Source organism: Quercus robur, chromosome 5 (genome assembly GCF_932294415.1).
Source record: "Quercus robur chromosome 5, dhQueRobu3.1, whole genome shotgun sequence".
In the NCBI taxonomy this organism is placed as follows: Eukaryota; Viridiplantae; Streptophyta; class Magnoliopsida; order Fagales; family Fagaceae; genus Quercus; species Quercus robur.
In genome coordinates this window covers 10,191,979-10,213,315 of record NC_065538.1, presented here as the reverse complement: position 1 = coordinate 10,213,315, position 21,337 = coordinate 10,191,979, and the positions used below count along the sequence as shown (strand labels likewise).

General features: G+C 33.3%; 2 protein-coding genes across 2 annotated transcripts; both read right to left on the bottom strand.

Annotated features, from left to right (window-relative positions):
- Positions 1-508: 508 nt before the first annotated feature.
- On the bottom strand, positions 509-3,787 carry LOC126725100 (protein indeterminate-domain 7). The gene is made up of 3 exons (XM_050429613.1): positions 2,744-3,787; positions 2,250-2,646; positions 509-1,710 (listed from the first exon to the last, which is right to left on the bottom strand). The coding sequence occupies exons 1-3, from the start codon at positions 2,967-2,969 to the stop codon at positions 663-665; spliced, it is 1,671 nt and encodes a 556-aa protein (XP_050285570.1). The 5' UTR covers positions 2,970-3,787; the 3' UTR covers positions 509-662.
- A 10,889-nt stretch (positions 3,788-14,676) lies between these two features.
- On the bottom strand, positions 14,677-21,100 carry LOC126725099 (putative hydrolase C777.06c). Its single transcript, XM_050429612.1, has 12 exons — positions 20,801-21,100; positions 18,879-19,006; positions 18,633-18,745; positions 17,880-17,921; positions 16,786-16,841; positions 16,554-16,630; positions 16,328-16,447; positions 15,674-15,750; positions 15,536-15,599; positions 15,325-15,375; positions 15,204-15,252; positions 14,677-14,938 (listed from the first exon to the last, which is right to left on the bottom strand). The coding sequence occupies exons 1-12, from the start codon at positions 20,952-20,954 to the stop codon at positions 14,820-14,822; spliced, it is 1,050 nt and encodes a 349-aa protein (XP_050285569.1). The 5' UTR covers positions 20,955-21,100; the 3' UTR covers positions 14,677-14,819.
- Positions 21,101-21,337: the final 237 nt, after the last annotated feature.

Here is a 21,337-nt window from a genome sequence, read left to right as displayed (position 1 = left end):
ATGTATTTGTTAAATTGGAACCTTCATTACATCAATTACAACTTGCGTAATTGCATGAACCATTTCGATGTTGAAATATCTTTTCTTTTTCTTTTTTTTTTTCTTTTTTTTTTTTAATTTAAAGAAGAAAAAAACATTCTTTGGCATTGTAGATCACAAACGTATATCCAACTCTTGGTTTCACTTGTGTCAAAAAGTAATCAATCTTGTGTTTCACATTGGATCACATGATGCACAAAATATGGGTCCACATAAGAAAACATCAATCTGAAATAGAGTTTCAGAAGTACAAGGAACCCATTTCATATTTTATATAAGAAAAACAATGTAGTTTCTTTCTTGAAGTGTCTTCCATTAAAAAGTCATTTCTCCTTCAAGTTGCTTAGCATCACTGTTTTTAATATAAAACACATAAAACTAGGGATTCTCTTCTAGAATTTGTTTATTATATTAAAAGCATACATGAAGAATTACAAACTTTAGAGTTTAAAAACAAAAGGACCAAAAATCGTAAAATAGCTAACATATGGCATTGTAATATTAAGATTTTTGATATGTCTTTCCCTTTGGGAAGATTGATAGCTCAAAAAAAGTGGGGACAGAAGAAATTCAAAATTATAGAAGAGAAAAAAAGGTTTTTTTATCTAGCCAGAACATAGGAGCTAACCTTGCCATGGTTTTTGGGGTTGATTTTGAGGCTCATTAGAAGTGTTCATACAATGACCAAGACCAGCAATACTGAGAATGTCACCATGAGAGAGAGCTCTAAGACCCAAAAAGTCTCTAGTCAAACCTTCACCACCACCAGTACCACTTTCATCATTCCTAGTAAAATGGCTAGTGTTGTTGTTGTTGGTGGTGGTTGTTTTCTTTGAATTCAGAATCCCACCAAATGCATCCTCAAAAGAAGTTCCTTCAAACCCAGTTGCAGAAGAGAGAGAACTCACCATGTCATGAAGAAAAGAAGGAGTATGAACAACACCTGAGGCCACACCAGTAGTACTACTTGCTCCAGCAGAGGCAGCAGAAGAGCATGCAGCTTTATTCCCAAAGGGAACTGCCAAGCTATGGGTAAAGCCAGTACCAGTAGTACCCATCTCTTCATGTGAAGACAAATTCAATCCAAACTTATTACCAGTTGTGTTGTTGCTAGAATCAGAAGCTGCAGACATGTGAGCCTGGTGTGTGGGCCTCAACAGCATGCCTTGTGATGAGCTGCCAGTCTTGCTGCTCATAGTTGCACCCATCTGAGCTGCCTTCTGAAGCAATGCAGTGGCTGACATGTGTGGGGATGGTACAGACTGATAAGGAGGGAGAGTGGGTCCAAGACTAGGGTTAGGGTTTGGTGTTTCATGGAGGGAAAAGTCTTGGTGGGACTGTGTGAATTCTTGATGATGATTATGATGGTCTAATCTTGTGGAGAAGATTGATGAGGAGGAGGATGAAAGGTCAAGAGGTTGAGGTGGCGGTGGGCCAGGAAAAGAAAGCCATGGTGGTATCTCTGGCCTTAAATTGAAACTTTGTTGCTCTTTTTTCAAAGTAAATGCATGGAGGTCTTGGGGATTATATTGGTGTTGTGGGAGGTTCAAAATGTGAGGCGTTGAAGAGCCAGGTTGAGAAGAGAGAAGTGGGTTATTTGTTGTGATAGCTCTTGCACTCTCTTCAGCTAATGCATCACAGAATGCTCGGTGGGTTATGAAACTGTCCCTCCTGAAAATTAACAAAAGTAACAAACACACACACAAGAAAACAAAAGCAAAATGTCAATATGAGCTAAGACAATGCAGAAGTATGTATGAATATGACATTCTCACTAGCTCTTTTACAGCTCTCTCTCTCTCTCTCTCTCTTTCTTGCTGCTGCTGCTGTTCTTTTTTGGTTTCTGGTAGCTAAGGACAGATAGTCCACATTAGCTGGTGCATTAAATATTTTCTAAACTAAGTACCCTCTTCTGTCTCTATCTCCGTCCCTCTCTCTCTCTCTCTCTCTCTCTCTCTCTCTCTAGGGTGTAAAAGTAGGACTCTGCTAGATGCATAGTAATGAATTCTTCAGTGTATCAGATAAAAGAATATAAATTTATTATCTAGGAACCAAAAAAATAATGTATATTTATTATTTACAATCTGGGATATTGAAATCCCATCCTCCATTAATGAGGAGAGATCTCATCTGACCGTTGTTGTTGCTTTTAAATGGAACTCTTGCAATTCATATATTCTTCCTAAAATGATTTGGGAATTAGTTATTACCTTGAGAAAAGGGTTCCACAGTCACATCTGTACTCCCTAGTGCCACAAGTTTTGGAGTGAGCTTTCCAATCTGATTGAACTGCATACCTCTTTGAGCACTTGTCACATTTCCACTTCTTCTCACCATGCTTTCTGCAAAAGTGCTTTTTAATTCCAGTCAAGTCTCCAAGAGCCCTTGATGGGTCATGGTGCACACAACTAGGTTCTGGGCATACATACACCTTCTTCCTTATCTCTTTGCTTGTTCTCTGCTTTAGCTTCCAAGGCAAATTATGCCCTCTTCTATGAAGTTGAAGATTCTGATCTCTTTGAAACCCTTTGTTACAGATCTCACAGATAAATCTATTTGTTGCCATAAGAGTCTTTGGAGACAAAGCTATCACTTCTGCTTCTGGGTCTAATTCCACACCAAGAAAAATCAAACCCCAGATAATAAAAATGAAAATTAACCAAAGAACAATGATCAAAATAACATGTGTGGATTTGGACTAAACCTGGGTTGCCTGGGAGGTTTCTCTTCTTTTTCACTACTGGTTGAGTTTGGGTTGGCGGAGGAGCAAAATACTGTTGAGAATAGTTGGTACCTATTTCAGTTCTGTTGCCTGAAGAAACACTTGCTTCACCAGAAGCAGACGTCAAATTAGACATGTTTTCCTCCACAACTTGCTGCTGTAGTTGCTGTTGTTGTTGTTGGACTTGGAACATCAAACCCTTCATCATCTTCTCACTTAGGCATTAAATTTTTGATATTTTAAGGTTCCATCATGGGCCATAGATCTTGGTTTTTCATGTGTGACAAAAGCTTTTAAAGATTTTAAAGACAAAAACTAAACAACAAGCAGCTAAACTAAGTGAAAACTGAAAACTGGTGAGAGAGAGACACACAGAGAAAAAGAAAGAATCCAATAAAGAGGCAAAAAAAATTGATTTCTTAAGTGCAGTGTTTGAACCCCATAATTCCCACTATACTACTTGACAGTTTCTTCCTTGTTTGGCACCAACCCAAGAGACAATTTTTGTTTTTTTTTTTTTTTAATATAAAAAAGAAGAAGCTATAACTAAACAAACTATATGCGTGTCTGAAGAGAGAGAGAGAGAGAGAGAGAGAAGTAGTAGAGCTGAACCAGATCCTCTAGCCACTTTTTTCTTTCATGGTTCAAAATCCAAGCTTGATAACACCAAGAAAAATCCAACAATAGTCACACAAATATGAACAAAAACTAAAGACCCCTACTTCTTAAAACTTTTAGAGAGAGAGAGAGAGAGAGAGAGAAGAGAGATGTGGATGAGAAGGGATTTCCTTCTGTATATCCTGAGTGCTGTACAAACAAAAAATAACACACACACACACACCCCAGAACCACAACCCAAGGGAACCCTACGGCTAACTCTGACGTTGCACTTTCTGTCTTTTCCTCTGTTCTCTTTCCCAGTACCCCCAGAAAGAAAAAAAAATAATCTGTCTTTTTCTTTATTGTATATTTGCCTTTAACAAAGTTTTTAATTTTCTGCTAAAACCTTTTGTTTAAGCGCTCTCTCTCTCCCACCTTTCCCATCATCTCTCACAAAAGCAAGCAGTAAACTCAAAAAAAAATGAAAGAAAAATAAAAGCAACCACGTAAAAAGAAAGTGCCATTGTATACATATATATATATATATATATATAGAGAGAGAGAGAGAGAGAGAGAGAGAGAGAGAGAGAGAGATTGATTTGTATAATTTACATCATGGGTAGTAGACCCTTCCCAGCTTTCTACATTTACAGTGACATGATTGATTCATTGATTAATATCTAACCAGCATGGCTAAAAGCTTTTTTATCCTTTTTTTTTTTTTTTTTTTTCATATGTATGTATAATTTATCACTTGCTGCAACTCATATGGAAAGCTGAAAATTCTGACACTTTTGCATGGCTCATCAAATTAAAAACCTAGTAAAAAGAACATTAATTGATTTGATTATGAATCCCCAAGGCGACAAGGCTCTTTCTTAACTTCCTCATAATCAACGTATCTTCAGCAAACAATGAAGTTTAAACAAAATAAATTTACTTTTTACTTTGTTGTCCTTATTATTCTTTGTTGTCTTTATTATTGTAAGAGGATCCACAGTAGTAGAACTAAAAATTAAGTTATTTGATATCACAAAAAGTTAATTTATCTATTTCACTTACATATATTGCAGTAGTAGATTTATTTTAGCTTTCAATACAATAAAATAATATAAATATCACAATAAAATAATATATTCACTATAATAAAATAATATATCCACTACACATAATTATCACAACCACAACCACAACCACCACCACCACCACCACAGCTCACAACAAAGAAAAAAAAATCAATCAAGCCCACACCCACCCGAGCCACCACTACAGCACACCAACGCCAATGAACCCAACCGGCGCCGACTATTCAACTACACCACAGCACATCGGCGGTGTGGGTCTAAGGCAGATGGTGGCGTGGGTTTAAGGCTGATCGGCGGCTTGGGACGGTTTGTGGGTCGGTGACGTCGAGCTTCGGTGGCGGCGACGTTGACGATGAGTCGGGCTGGCGGCAGTAAACAGAAAGGTGAGAGTTTGAGAGAGTGAGCTTGATGAGAGAGTTTTGAGAGATGAGAGCTTGAGCTTGAGCTTCAGATGAGATGAGAGTGACACACAAAGAGAGCACGGTGAGAATAAAAGAAAGTAAAAAAATGAACCAAGCTATATTATTTTAATCCGGGCTGGAATAAAAAAATTATTATTATTATTTTTTAGCTCTCAGCTATAGTGCACATCCATAGATAGATGTGCATTGTAGCAATGAACCTAAAAAAAAAAATTTAACTCTACTGCTGTATGGTCGTTTTTGTGTTTTGGTGGAGCTAAAATAGCTATATAGCTTTTTAACTCCACTGCTACAAGTGCTCTTACTATAGTAGAATAAGACTGAAATTTATAAAAAAAAAAAAAATAATAGTAATAATTAGGGTCCAAGACTAAAATTCCAGCACAGACTTGAAAGAGTCATCACGTTAAGAGAAGAAGATAAACATATTCGACTCCAATGTCAAGCAAGCTAACTACAGATTGTATTAATTGACTCTTTATTTTATTTTATTTTTTTCTGTTGATTGACTCAGCTGATTGACTCAGCTATTGTAATATATTGTTTCCTTGTTAGCATTGAAAATGAAACGTGTTAAAAATAATAAGTCTTGAAATATAAAAGTTTTCACAATGATATGTTATAATTGGTGTTAATAAAAGTAATGTTACTCTTAAACCCATATGATAGTGATCCAATCAAGTAATTATTAAGTACTATTGGAATATAGTGATATAATTCTCATTTATCTTATATTCATAGCAGATCTCACTAATTAAATTCATAATAGGAGTTTATTATGAATATGAAAGAAAAGAGCATCATGTCATTGTACTTCGGGAGTATTTAATAATTTTTTGCTCTAATCACTTGTTATGCTAATTGTTTGTGAAAAAAATTTGTATAACATACGATACTATGTTAAAAAATAGATATCAAAGATGCGAATTGCATGTGAGCAGGAGCTAAACTATTACATATAGTTACTGCGCTGTTTGATTAAAAAACATACAAAGAAAATATTGTTAAAATATTAGTGTGGCACAATGCACTTATTTTTAGGGTATCACTTGGAATTTTTTTTTTTTTGTTTATACACAAACATAGAACTGATAGAAGTATATATATGTCTAATAGGAGATTGCGGATAGTTTATTACATGAATGAACTTGTGCATGATATAAATAATGTGGATACAATGGAGCTACACTGCCTTTCTGTTTGTTCATGTTTTCGAGAAGTTTGTGTTCCCACACAAAAGAGAAGGTTTAAAAAATGGGAATATGAAAAATAAATCCTTTCTCTCTTGTCATTTTCTTGTTTTATTCTTCAATGATTTAGTTTTTGAAATGGGATCTTGCTCGACAGTAGTCTCAATGTGCTCTCCCAGCTCATCTTTGCCTTATAATAATATTAAAATAATTAAGTTTCAACAAAATAATAATTAAAAAAATTAAATTTTAAACTAATGAGAAACAGTATGCGTGAGAGGAAAATAAATTAATATATCATATCTTTGTGATATATGTGACATTTTCATTGTTATGCCATTAGGCAACATTTGGCATAAATTTAGAACCATTGATTTATCTATGTGATTGAACCAACATATATCAACATTACATTAATTAGTGTGATCAACAAATGAATTTTATCCTGGTGAGCTTTGTAATAAGGCCTGCATGGTAAACCCAGAACAAAAGCTCATCTCAATTATTGGAAGAGAAAAATTTACTGAAAGGATGCTATCATATATTATTTTCTCTCTCTCTCTCTCTCTCTCTCTATATATATATATATATGTGTGTGTGTGTGTGGCACTGATAAATAGGTAAAACTTTTGAAGTTTAGCCAGGTGGGTTTACAGAATGCATAGGAGTTCTTGTGATTGTGAAAACAATCCATTTTATTTAGAACATTTGATGATACCACACGTGACATGCCTCTTCATTCTGTACTCCAATGTCGATGTTCTAATTATATCCTTGAATAAGACATGGGAGCTAAAAGATTCATTGGTCAATGTAGAGTGGTGAAAAATCAACCGAATATAATAACTTTGATTATACAATATGTTATATTCTATTAGGTAACAGTTACATTAAAATATAAACATACATTAATATCAAATACAGGTCGGCCGATCTAGACTCATAATTTTACTTGGTGGTAGGTATGCAAAAAAAAGCTTTCTTAATAAGCCCTCAGGGTTTGTTATTCTTAAATTACAGTCATGAAGAAATGTTTCAATAAGATTGATGGAGCTGAAAGCACCTATCTTTTCTGTTATATATATTGCTATTATTATCTTTAGCTTCCATACCCATGCATCCATTTTTGTTTTCTTCCTTCAGTTTCATTCCTATACTTTTCATTACTTTTATTTTTTAAACTTTTTTCTTTTTGTCCTCATCTACCAGCTGGCCCCATTTCCATGCCATTAACTAATGGACTTGTTTATTCAATGCACATACTTTAGGTTACAAGGCATGTTGAGTCTTCTAGTTCTAGCAATGTGCAGATATGCAAGCTTTTCTAGCTAGTTATGTGATATAAGATTTAAACCTTTTATATGATAAGGATACAATGTATAGCAAGCTTAGTTAATCATAAAAATTCTTTTACTTTTCCTACAAGAACCCGTGGATCAATTATATATGCTTTTTGGGTTTGCACATATATGCAAAAAAATTTCAGGGAAGGACTTGGAGTTTTTGAAGATGTGTTCTTCACAGGAGAGGCAAGATGCATGGAAGTTTGTTTGCTTCTGTGTGTGTGGGAATCTGTCGGTGTGAGGACCCCTACAATTTTGCCGACCTATTTATATTCAAATAACAAAGCATCTCAAAATGATTGTCATTGTTACATCTCTTTCATTTCTTAGCTTACTATCACTAATATGTATATGTTGCTCTTCATGCGAAATATCAAAATCTTACAAACTATATATTCTGAGTTTTTTTCATCTAAAACCATCCTAGCTGCAATATAAATTTCTTAGAACTTAATTGCTTTGAAAGGTAACAGCAGTCATATAAGCACCAGTTCATCAAATCCAAGACCTTTAATCATGCAACTCTTTCTTTTGTTATAATTAGAAACTTTACTTGCAATTTGCCACAGTTTATTTCCTGTTTCTTGTAATCAGTCAGCCAATAGGAAAATCTCTTTCACAGTGGTTTTGCTGTTTATTCTTAAAGCTTTTTATATTTAATATTACCAATCTATTGAATAAGCTTAAGCCAATAATTTTATCATGGTACAACTTTTGCTTTTAGCACCATCATAAAAATCAACACCTATAAATAATTGATGTTGGCCATTTTTATTTTTATTTTTTTTATGTTAAATGATCAACAAGTAATTGAATTGATCTTGACCATGGATGGATATTAGTCATGGTTGCAACTCTTTAAAGGTCTTGAGTTAGGCCATGGCTGACTCTTGACCAAGCCCCAGGCGGCTAAGTCCAATAAGTGAGTCTGCCTTGAGTTTTAAGTACACAAGTCCTCCTTTTGGTCAATGTATAAGGCCAAAAAAATTTTGACACCATGCATGTAGCTAGTCAAATTTGGAATTCAATCTATGAGATACAAAAACGAAGGCAATTCCTATGAAACCCTAGTTACGTGATTTTCTACAAGCGTAACAACAGTCGTTTTATGTGGCTTATCTAAGAGAAGCATTAATTGTATGGTTATCAAATTACCAATTCAATAAGAATATACCGTAGCTCTACTTAATTTTATGTGGCTTATCAACTTCCACATCACTAGAACCCATGGTTGAGGCCAGGTTGGTTTAGGCTGCTTAATTGGTTGAGAGGTCTAGTTTTGTATTCAGTACCTTTCTTGTCATCATGCATGCCACAAAATTTAAAGTAGGATTTGCTAAATCACTTTTTTCTTATCAAACTTATTTGTGTGATACAACTCAGGGCACTGGAGAGGCACCCCCCCCCCCCCCCCCCCCCCAAGAAAATTGCTCCCAAGTTTTTTTTTTTTTTTTCCAAATACTAATAAGAAATCAAAATTTATGTATTGAAAATATTTTCTAATTCCCTGATATATTCAAGAACACTAAATCTCCAGTTTATATAGCCTTAAAATTATAAAATAGTATATTATCAGAACACCCCATTATGATGTGTCAAATAATTGTATTTGCTGTTTTTTTTTAAAAAAAAAAAATTCTTCCATGATGCTATGTACTTCCTTTTATTTTATTTTATTTTGCACTAAATCCACCTTTTGAATAATTGGAAATGAAAGCTAGGGCACAAAGAATAAACATCATTTTGGTAAGTTCATTTAAAAAATAAAACCTCATACAATCTTTTTAAAAATCAAGCTATACATAGAAATTTTTTAAATTTGTTATATATTTTATACTTTTAATAATTCTAAAATAGTTTATTTTTCATTTTAGTTTTGACTAATCAAATGAGTTTTTTTTTTTTTTTTTTTAAATATTTTATATTAAGATTAATATCTTAACTTTATCTATTAGTGACTATATTTTGATTAATTTTATTTATATCTTTTACTTTTTTGAAATATATGTTTATAGTTACCTTAGATTATGGATTTCCTTAAGTATAAAAATTATTATATTAAATATCAACCCTAATATCAGGCCCAAAAAAATAAATTACATTATTTTATATTTCAATTAATTTTTTTGTTTAACTAATGAAATTAGGTTGCATCTAGTGCTCGAATACAGTAGATGTGACAATGACACAACATGAATCACACAATAATAACATGTTGGTCTCGTATCCCATTTAATTTATTGAAGCACTAGATAGCAACCTTATTCTTAATTAAGTACTTTTTAAGTATTCTAATTAGAATTTTTATTTTAAATCTTATCCTTAATAAAAATCCCAACTCCATTATAATTTTGAAATGGATCTAAACTCCCATCTTAACTTTAACTATCTTGAACTTTCAACCTCAAACTTTGAGAACACTTCCAATAAGATTGCAAACAATGAACTTGGCCCACTTGTGGTTAGAAACCATAATGACATTTGATTATTTTCACACAAGAATCGAATTAATTTGTTTTCTTTATAAAAAAAACGAATAAAAACTACTCAAGTGACACTCATTTTTTCATGTTTGAATTTATGCATTCTTTACAATGCATTACATGTTTAGATTCTTTAGAAGGTAAACTACAAAATGATGACCTAGTTGTCCCAGCTCAACTTACCCAATAAAGACAAAATGTTTTGATTTTGAGATCCTTATAATTTTTTTTTTCCCCTTTTTATCAATTTCAAAGTGTCTCTCAAGGTTACTTTGTGGATACTATTATTGCCTGTGACTGTACTTGATTCTTAGGTGCTTCAATCTTACATTCTCACGTGAGGGGTATAATTCCTCAGACCCCAATTACTATGAAATTTGGTGAAATTTTAAAAGAACAATAGAATAATCTCGTATCGCTATCATATGCGAGAACATTATGTTGTGAGAGAGAGTTCACGAGTGTGCATATACCCAAAGAGCTGGATCCCACATTCATGATTTGAGATACTAAAGGGACCCACACAAAAAAAAAAATGTTAAATAACACAGCCCATCAATGGTGCATATCAGCTCTATCATTCTTCATGCAGCCCAATTTTGAAGAGGAAAAAGAAAAAAATGAGAGTTGTATAAAAGTCATGGATGGCTATTGCATTGTATAATACCTCCAAAATTCTCACAAAAAATTTCAAACTTTTTATTTTCTGTTTACACCTATTTAAATTGCCTACTTAAATTTGTATACAACAATTTTTTTTTTTTTGTTAGAGAGTTTCAACTTATGGCGTATTCAGATTTTTTATTTAATCATAAAAAATTTTACCAATTGAACTAACTGGAACTCACTTGTATCCAATAATTCGAATAGTTGAGATTAAAAATTAACTCTTTACATTTTACTCTCTACTAGGGTCTTTCAAGATCTAGGTCTAAGGACTTCATTTGTCTCAAAAATTTATTAAGGGATTTAAGGTCCCCAAAATTTGTACCAAAAAAAAAATCTCAAAATTGTAACATGACCATTGATTTTTTTAAAGAAAACATATATGTTAGTTTTGCATTTTTTACTCAACTCCCAAATTATTAAGTCAATAGAATTCCAATAAATTAAAACCCTAAATAGTTCTAAAGAAAAGAAAAAATCGTTATGAGTGTATCAAATAATCATTAACATTTAATTTTTCTGACAACCTGTAAAAAAAGTATTAAAAAATTAAATGCAAAATCCAAATTAACAATTTTACATATAAAAAAAAAAATGAGATAAGTATAGAATATTGGATAATATTTAAATATTAAAATTTAGTGTTTTATCATTTATGTTTCAAAATGTATCAAGTCGGCCGGCTCTGAACCATTGAATCTAAATCCCAAGAGTCCTATGATTTGATGTTTAATTGTGTAGAGACGGTTTTGGACTGAGAGTGTACGATAATGGACCTGAGGAGCATGGTAGAATAATCTCCTCATGCTACTGTTACTGCCTTTCACCGTCTGCAATTCCACACCCGTGAAAACGACCACTCGAGGACCCGTCCTTGACCCGACAAGCCCACGTGGCCACTCATGATTGGACCTGATTGGACAGACTCATGCAAAGTGCGTGACTTGACCTCTTTCTCACTCTCTCTCTCTAGAGTTCTATTTTCTCTGTGAGGCTGACATGGAGTTAGTTTTCAGAAGAGGCGGCAAAATTCCTTTTAACACCTGTCAATACCTACTTTTTCCTCCTTTTTTATTTTTATTTTATTTTATTTTTATTATTTCATTAACCCCAAGTGTGGTATCTAGGATCTACTAGACAATAACACTTGCCAATAAAAATAAATAAATAAATAAACTTGTGATATTGAACAAGATTTGCGTATAAAATTGACTTTTTAACTTTACTGATTAATGTTTTTTTTTTCTTTTTGATTTTCAGGTGAAAATTTTTACCAATGACTTCATCATTTGTCACGCTATCTTCACTTTTTTTTTTTAAATAGTTAATTATGATTATAAGTGATGGGTTTATATGAAAGTAACATAGAGTCAGAATCTATTTGATATCAACTTATATGCTTAATTTTTAGTTTTTAGTTTTTAGTTTTTATGTACAGTTTTTTTTTTTTTTTTTAAATTCATTTATTTTTTCTCACTTTTTCCAATATATTTCAAGATATAATTATACTTTAGCATACTTTCAATAAAAATTTTTTTAGCAAAAAATTAAATAACTTGTTCCCAAATGGAATCTCAATCTATGAGGCAAAAGTTATGGTTATAAAATAACTCAATTTTTATATAAAAACTTAGGAAATGTTCTAAATATTAATGTTTCCCCTACCTTTTCTTTTTGTAATTTGGAAAAATAGCTATTAAAACCTAATGGTATATTTGGTAACTGTCTTTTTGCCTTATTTTCTATTTCCAAAAATAATTTTCTATTTTTTAGACTAAAAAATTTGTTCAGCAACCCAAAATGAACAAAAAACAAAAACTGTTCACAAAACTCAATTTGTGAAGGAAATTGAAAACATGCAAAAAACTGTTTTCAGTTTCTAATTTTTAGAAGTCAATGAAAACACGCATTTAATTTAATAAATCTGTCTCATTTAATGAGTTAGCATTAGAGTTTAAATCCTAATAACAACATATTTTAGTATTTTTTATTTTTTCTTCAAAAAACTATCTTTTTAATTTTAATTTACCAAACATGTTTTTTTATTTCAAAAATACAAGAAAATTGTTTTTTCTTTATATTTCCAAAAACAAGTTTTTGAAAATAAAAAACAAAAACGGTTACCAAACATAACCTAAAATTTCTTCTTCTTCTTTTTTTTTAAGTAAAAATTTTATTAGAAAAAGAAAAATAAACCAGATACTGACTAAAGCCCTAGAGTCCAATGAAATAACTTCAGCAAAATTGGGAGTACCTAGAGCCAAACCAGAAAAACAATATACAAAATCCCTTAAAGACCACCTTGCTAATTTATGGGCACCCATATTTGCTGCTCTATTAACCTAAAATACAACAGAATCAAAGGACCAATAGATTGAAGAGCTTTAGAGACAAAATTAATCAATCTCCAAGAGATCCTATTTTTTGGATCCTTCAAGCCATCAATATGTACATAAGTGAGAGTCACTTTCAACAATCACATTCCTTACACCGGCTTTGCTCGCCAAAGTGATTGCCGACGATATATCTTCAACTTCTGCTTGGACAAGTACATTGGTGTTCACCTTTTTAGCATGAGCAAACACCAAATTTTCCTCTCCAACCTCTAGCATCACAATTCAGCCTCAAAGATCCCATCAAATTCCTTCTAGTTTTTCTCCTCAGAAAAGGAAAAAAAAAAAAAATCCTTCTAGCATGAAAAACGTTAAAAAGGAATTTTAGATTGTGGGCCACATAAGTTGTTACGATTATAAATTGTAATTGATACAAAATCACATTTAGATTAGAATTTATTATTGACACTGTTTTTATTATACACCAATCACATATCATCTCAATGGTTACGAAAAAAAAATTATAAAATTTGTTGAGCCAGTTGACTCATTGATGTGAATTCGTCATGTTGAGTTTTCAACTATAGCGGGGCTCATGCTTACTATGACCTCAAAATTTTGCTATGTCAAAGTTACATAATCTTGCACAATGCAAAGTGTGTCAGATCGAAATCATTGTATCCTGCAGAAAGAGAAATTTGACATGAAAATCAGGGAAAATCCAAGTCTTTCGGTATTTGATTTCAATTTAATCATTACATTCCAATCATCCATTCAACTCTTCTCTTCCATCTTTCCCACCTAATTATACCTACAACACTTATCGCATCCTGCTTCAATATACTAATCACGACTAAGCGTGGCATCTAACAAAACGTTTGAAGTTGAAAGCACATGGAAATCCTGCAATCTCCACTTAGAAAATGCTATCATCGTTTTAAAGCTAGAATTATTGCCTCAAGAAAATTTGATGGTACCCAGATGAGTTTAGTCAGTGTCATAAGACTACAACTACTCAATCCACAATCTCTGTCTTTCAAAACATTTTGCAAAGCTTTCTTTAGGGCAGTTGGGCCAAATTGGCAAAATGATTGGGATAACACTTTTGCTATGTAATGTTATGTCTTCGAGTATGCATTAAAGTAGAGGGAGAAATTGACAGGGATCACCATCAAAGCATTCCCACCAGTTGTATTTCAGCTTTGTCACGTACAAGCAGGGTAGGCAAACATCCATATAGAAATTAGAATGAGTTTGTCTACTAATATAAAATAGCACGAATGGACCATGGTACTGGAATCCAATCTATAATGAAATAGATGAAGCTGAAACCAAAATGATTGGCTCACCACATTTCTTTTCCTTTTCTATTTTATAAGTTGTAGATTTTAATTAAAAATAAAGGATAATCTAACTCACAAGAAGTGTACAAGAGAGTCTACTACACCTTTTATTTTATTATATTATTATTACTATAAAATCAGAGCCCATCTTCCACATAATGCAAGTAGCAGCAAATATTTTGCCACTCACCATGTCTCCAAAATAAAATTTTGCAAACATTTTTGGCTGTGGCTACATGATATAATGAAAGAGTGATGGTTAGTTAAAATTATCGGAAAAAGAAAAAAGTGATGGGGACCAGAAAATTTGGTTTTATTACAAGTCTTTTAGCCACAAAACTTTTGGGGAAGCAATAATGGTTTTATTATGATTCAAATAATTATCATCTTAACAAATTACAATTCACAGCACAAGTAAACTGCGTAAGAACTATGAGGTGCAGAAATCAATTCCAGAACAAAATTCATATAAACTGATCTCTTGAGACACCAACTGACATTTGAAGTTCATATCTATGATCTAATTGCTTTTATTAAGAAAGAATGGTCACATAAAAGTACAGGATATCAAAAGGTTAGACACAGGCTAGAAGCTAGAGCATTACTGGTACACGAAGTCCGTCATAGCTTAGTTGCATATCAAGACCCTCTGTCTCCTTCAGTTTCATAAGATAATCATTCACTTTTTCATGATCCATCAGATGCATCATACCTTCACAAGTGCCAAGTACAGAAAAGAAGCAGATCACTATCAATAATTTCAAATGTTAATTCTATAACTGAGAACGATTATAGGATGGGCTTAAAAGAATATATGATATAAATAATTTGAACCCTTTTGACATTAATCCCAGATGTTCAACCTTTCTGGTTTGACTGATGCATCAAGATGAAGGTGGTCTATAAACTAACTAGAAAGGAGATTGGAATTCCTAGGGCAGTTAAAGCGTTATGCTAGAAGAGGAGGCTAAACATACCAGTGAAAAGTGTTCTCTTTGGTTGGATTTTCCGTACCTCCTCCAAAGCCTGAAGAAAGAGTATATACAATCTTAAGAATTGCTAATACAATTTTGTAGCAAAAGAGATAAAAGAGTTTACCCTTGGAAGACCAAAATGAGTCGAAGAAGACCGATCTGGCCTTAAAGCATCCTGAAGAAGTCGTTTGAAAAATAAACCAAATGAGAATTTTCATTATGGATTTCTAAAATTGACTATTCATGAGTATAAAACAATTGCTTTTGTGCTTCTTGTCTGTATGCATGTGTGCTGCATGTGTGTGCGTGTGTGTGTGTGAGAGAGAGAGAGAGACCAGAATCAGGATTTCACAGTCCTTCAGAAGTGGATAAGTTTCTTCAGGTATCTCGCTAACATCACTGCAAACGTGAATAAAAGATTAGCTCCAAACTAGAGTCAAAATAAAACCGTATCTGTAACTTAGAAGCATTACCTAATGTAACAAATATTACCGAAACGAAAACCTAGGGAACGATAACCATGACCATGCCATACTGGTAAAGGGGTAATCTGAAATACAACATTAAGAAAGATAAAACAAATAGGTATCAGTGTAATAATGTTGGATCCATTTTCATCTCAAAGTGAATATATCACATCCTTCAGTCAGGAATGTTGTTAAAAATAAGTACTTTCAGCTGTAAGCTAGTTAGGATGAGGACAAACTTTGATACATTTCATTTTATGTTTGGAGTAATGTTTAGAAGTGACAGAAATACAAGACAAACTATTTCTCTTGGAATGCTATGGAAAGAATTTTTACTTCAACAAATTCAACCCTATATACACCTAACTCAGCTCACACAATTAGCCACACATCCACTTTTTAAGTTACCATTTAATCCTTCACTTTTTAATAGGACTAGCATTGCATGAGACAAAATTTTTAATAAACTCATAATTTTTTTCCCTACATTTTTATACGGGCAGGTAAGACATAAAAAGCAATCTCTTGACTCTGTCTGCCAGGACATAATATTAAACAAGGATTAGAAATTTCAATTGTCAAACATGTCCCTAAACATGAATTTGGGACTCAAAAGAAAATCTTCATTCAGTAATAAGCAAACCACTAATATATTCTGACCTTTAAATCACGTACAACAAATGGCTCCTCCTGCATGATGTTGAATTGCAACTCTGAAACTGCAGCACCAGGTAAAATGACACTTGTATCCACTATGTAATAATGTGTCTTTTTCATCACCTGTAATTATTTTTCATCACCTGAGGAATTAACTTTGATAAATAGAACAATTAAAATTAATGTAATTTTGAGACTAATGAAAGAAAGACAAAGCTGGAGGTTGAACCTCAAAATCTCGTTGGGCCACATAAATTGGAATGCTGGGCTGGACATTGTTCGTCCAGTCACGAAGATCGTCAAGACCTGGAGGAAGAGGGCATTCAGTGATGGATTGATATGATTTTCTAACTTAAAGAAAATGGAGATAAAAAAAAGGAAAGGAGAAAAAAAGAACTTGATGCATTATCACGATATTGGTAATTTTGCATTAAATAACATTAGAAAGAGCTGTTAGAGACCTCCAATTGCATCAGCATGAGAATGGGTAATAATAACTGCGTCAATTGTTCTTATCCTGACAGAAACGCAGCTAGTTACGAAGAGGCAAACACCTGACAATAGACATATGTAATATAAGAGAATATGCAAGAGCACTTCCAGTTTAACAATCTATGGAATAACTTTCACTACAACACTCAAAGGACATGCAACTGTGCAAGTCAAAAAAAAAATATCATTGCTTTTCAGATAGTACAAGGCAGGACTATTAACAAATGTCAAAGTTGGTAGTCAATTCTGGTCAAAGTTAGAGTCAACAACCTGTCACATCCTACAAAACATATTGTGCATAATTATTTGCAAAATTCACATCATTCTTATTTTCTAAAGTATGGTTTATTTTCAATCATGATCCAATGCCAGTTTAGGAATTGATCCATGTTTTCATGACCACTTAGGCCAGACTGATTATATTCATGAATCTCTAATCACAATTTCTATTTTGTCTAAAGTGTCAAAGGTTGTCTAATGAGTAACAATAAGAGCTCTCAACAATATCTAATTCCTCAACGTATGCAATTACAAAAGTTTAAGTGTTTAAATGTGCTCTAAACGTAAGAATGCAAAATTATCATGTACACATGGGAATACCTAAATTACAATACAAGAAACCCATGTACTTGAATACTTCACCAATTAATTATTACACCCAAGTCTGAAGCAGATGTAAAGACAAGATAGGTCACCAATGTAACATGTAGAAGTCAAATTTTAAAAGAAAAATATTAAACAAGTCTTCAGAAAACCTAAATAAACAAAATGATATAGAAAAGCACAAAACTCTGTTGAATACTACAAATCTTAAGGGACATTCGATTGTCCCTTGAGTAGAAGTTATGATGTCAATATATGTGTCTTATTATTATATAAACTTTACAGTCTAAATTTTTTTTTGGTTAAATTTCCTAAAATGAACACAGTATCTAGATCATCTTCCTGATGAAGTCATCCAGCCTTGAGTAAACTAAGCCATTAAGCATGATGGATGATTTTGCCATCTTTACGGTCTAAATAAAATGTAGCTGAAAGAATTTAGGCAGAGAGGATGACTAACCCAAAGGCAGGAAACCATCGGAGAGCACTGTGATAGAAAAACCTGCACATCAGAGTTGAAAAAAGAAATCTCACCAAAAAGGTATCTGGTAGGTTAAAAGTGTAACTAGCAAACAGTGCTCATCAAATATGGTAGAAATTCTCTTTTCTCACCCTCCACCTCGAACTGATAATAAGGGGAGGAGGTGCTAGTTGATTTAGAGCTCAGCAATGAGGAAAAAGACATTCCCCACCCCATCCCATTTTGAAAGTTAGCAAAGACTTTAATAAATAATAAGACAACCTGATATAGGTGAAACTCCCAAAAAACCAATTTTATTAGACTGCTAATGAGAATCTAGAATGATAGCCGGACCTTTGCCTAATACAGGCATCCAGTACCACCGGGCAGGGCCTGTGGTGTTGAAGTAACCTGGACAGCAAGGGAAGGGACCCATACATTTCAACACCAAGCTAGCAAACACTAAAAATAAAGATGATAAAAATATGGAACTTTGAAATGGAGTGCAGCACTGACATTCTCCACCAACCACAACATAAGATTAAAGCAAAGGTAAATGAAAAGAAAATTATATCTTGTAGTAACATCAAGTTTTTTTTCTTAGTTGGGAATTTACACATACACCCGGTGGGTCTTAAATCCATAATCTCATCCTCCACCTTACTCCAATAAGAGGAGGGGGTGCCGTTTGAGTTAGAACTCATTAGCCTTGTAGTGATATAAACATAGTTACAATAAGAATCTTTCACTTACTTTCCAGCATCTATGAGAATGTTACTACTTCCAGAGGCCCCAGCATAACGAATAAGGATGCTTGTGTTAAGTCTTCTATTTTTATTACCCGGTTCCACAGCTTTTGAGCATACCTGCCAAAATAAAAAAGCATTCCAGTTATCCAAACAATCATATATTTATTTGGTAAGAACTTTAAGCAAACAAAGCAAGCTTCAGATGATAGTAATGCAGATTGTCCTAAGCAAAACAGTTCTGCAGCCATACCGGACATGTCTTTAAAGGATTTGTCAGGCAGCTCACACGTGGAATCCCTTCACTGGTTCCTGTCCCCATAAATATGATTTCAGATTGGTCAGCAGGTAATTGCAATCCAGCATCCCCATTTGTAGAATCTGTAATACAATACAAAGTCACTGTTTAACTCATCTAAAGCCACAAACAATTGAAGTTATTATCATAAAGCCTCCAAGTGGGGCCTATTGATATTTTTCCCAAAAAGTGAAATGTAGCACATATCCTCAATCAAAAATATTTCCAGCCAATTATCCACATTTATATAATTGAGAGTATGACAGTTAAAGAGTTGTTGCAATGAAATCCAGTCATCTTCAAATTGGTTGATCAAAAATGTGAAGAAAAATAAATCTCAACCTCATATTATCAATTTTGTGGCTGTGTATGTTAAACAAAATATAGAATTAAGGGAAACCTTAGAAACTCTATCAATTTGTGAGCATGTAAGAAAATGTGCAACTTCAAATATATTTCTCCTTTTTAATATATTTCTCCTGTATACTCAGGTGACACCCCTCTTCTTTTTAATATATTCTTATTACTTATCCAAAAAAAAATTCTCCTTTTATTTTGATTTCTTGGCAACTTGATAGAGCAAGGATTTGCTAGTGCACAAAACACAACCCAAATCTAATGTAAGGTATATAAATGACTCAACAGATAAGACACAAATCAAAACAGCATCTGGAAACAAAATGATCAAGCATGTCAGCAACATAATTCAAAATCCCTTCAACATAAGATTTGCAAAAACACTAATTGAAAGTAGGTAATCTCCAAAACCCTGTAAGGTTCTGGTGTTGTAGCTACCTAATTTCCTAAAAGAAACATTAGAATAGATGCAACTATTGCACATAGTTTTATTTTTATAGCTAATTACAATTTTATTGATAAAAGAATTACAATGATTACATATCAGAAAAATTACAATGATAACATAGGGAAGGGAACAACCCGTCAAGGTGCAACCTGGTGGTTGGAGGCTTGGGATGAGTTGTAAACCAAGACATCCTAGGTTCGATCCCCACTAGGAGTTCTCCCGAATTACCCGATATATGGTTCTGGTAGGCGGGGTTGTGTATCCATGGTTTACTCCCTAGGAGTGGGTCCAAAGGGCCCTACCTTGTGAGGTTCCATGTCATCAATAAAAAGGGGGGACAAATGGTTTATCTAGCTATATACCCCATTGGACATAAATCATTTATAACTAGAAAAGATAACACCCATGTAAGTTAATTTGAACCATAATCCAAAACAAAAGAAATACAAGTGATCATTTATTTTTAATAGATAGCTAGAATAGGTTAAAATAAAACTCAGCTGCATAAAGATCAAAGCTAGTGCACACCTAAAAGACAACAACACCTAAAAAATGGAACTCATTGATCACAATCAAGCCAAAGCAAATGCATAGAAAAGCTCTTTCCAAGCAGCCATCTCAACCAAGTTAACACTGCAACATGTACCAATCCAAAAAGTTTCATTCATATCCTAAAAGATAACACGACTGCGCAAAATTCCCAATGCCCATAAAACAATAGTTTATTTAGACACACTTCAACGCATAAAAAATCAAACATCAACAACAACCAAGCTTTAGTACTAAAATTTCGGGTCGGCTATGAATCCTCAATAGACTAATCAGGTCAGCCATATGCATACTTTTCTGTCATTCTATTCTACCAGAAGTCATTCTCTCTATACCTCCTCATTTGACATGTCATTTTCTACTACTACTACTAATGTTATTTTAAGCCTTCCTCTCTACCTCTAGTCCTTTCAATGCATAAAAGTCAAACATACCCAGTAAATATAATAGACATTTGATAGTATATAACAGCTAGAAAAAGCTATATAATAAGAAGAAGAAAAAATACGAGGGTGGAACTTACTAGATTGAAGAGAAGCCTGAAAAATTCGTCTAAAGGGAGAGAACCCATTTCTGGGAACTGAAAGTTGAGAGCTTTTGAGTGAGATTTGGTGCCTGTAATGAGCAAAACATGACAGAGTCGGAGAAGGGCGAAATGTGCCCAGAAAGTGAACCATTTGATTAAAAAAATCAAAGCTCCCAATTTGTTGCTAACGTATGAAACAGTGAAATTTGCTTTTAGAATTGAAAAGGGTCTTTTGGGTTCAAGTAGAGTACAGGGTGTTGAGGTAAACTGGTTGTGAAAAAAAGGCTACCAACCATTTCTTGTCTGCCATTGTTCGTATATAAACGCCAAAAGAGAATACGCTTTCATATTCGAATATGCTGAAACCGCTGCTGCAACCAGCGCCTTTTGACTATCAATAGTTAAAGCCTGAAATGGTTACTTAACTATACAAGACTTATGCATGATTGCCTCGGTTAATGTGGTAAGTGGTTATTGGTAAATAAAAAAGTGATATTAATAGTGGGTCTAGATGAAAACCATTAAGAGATTGAC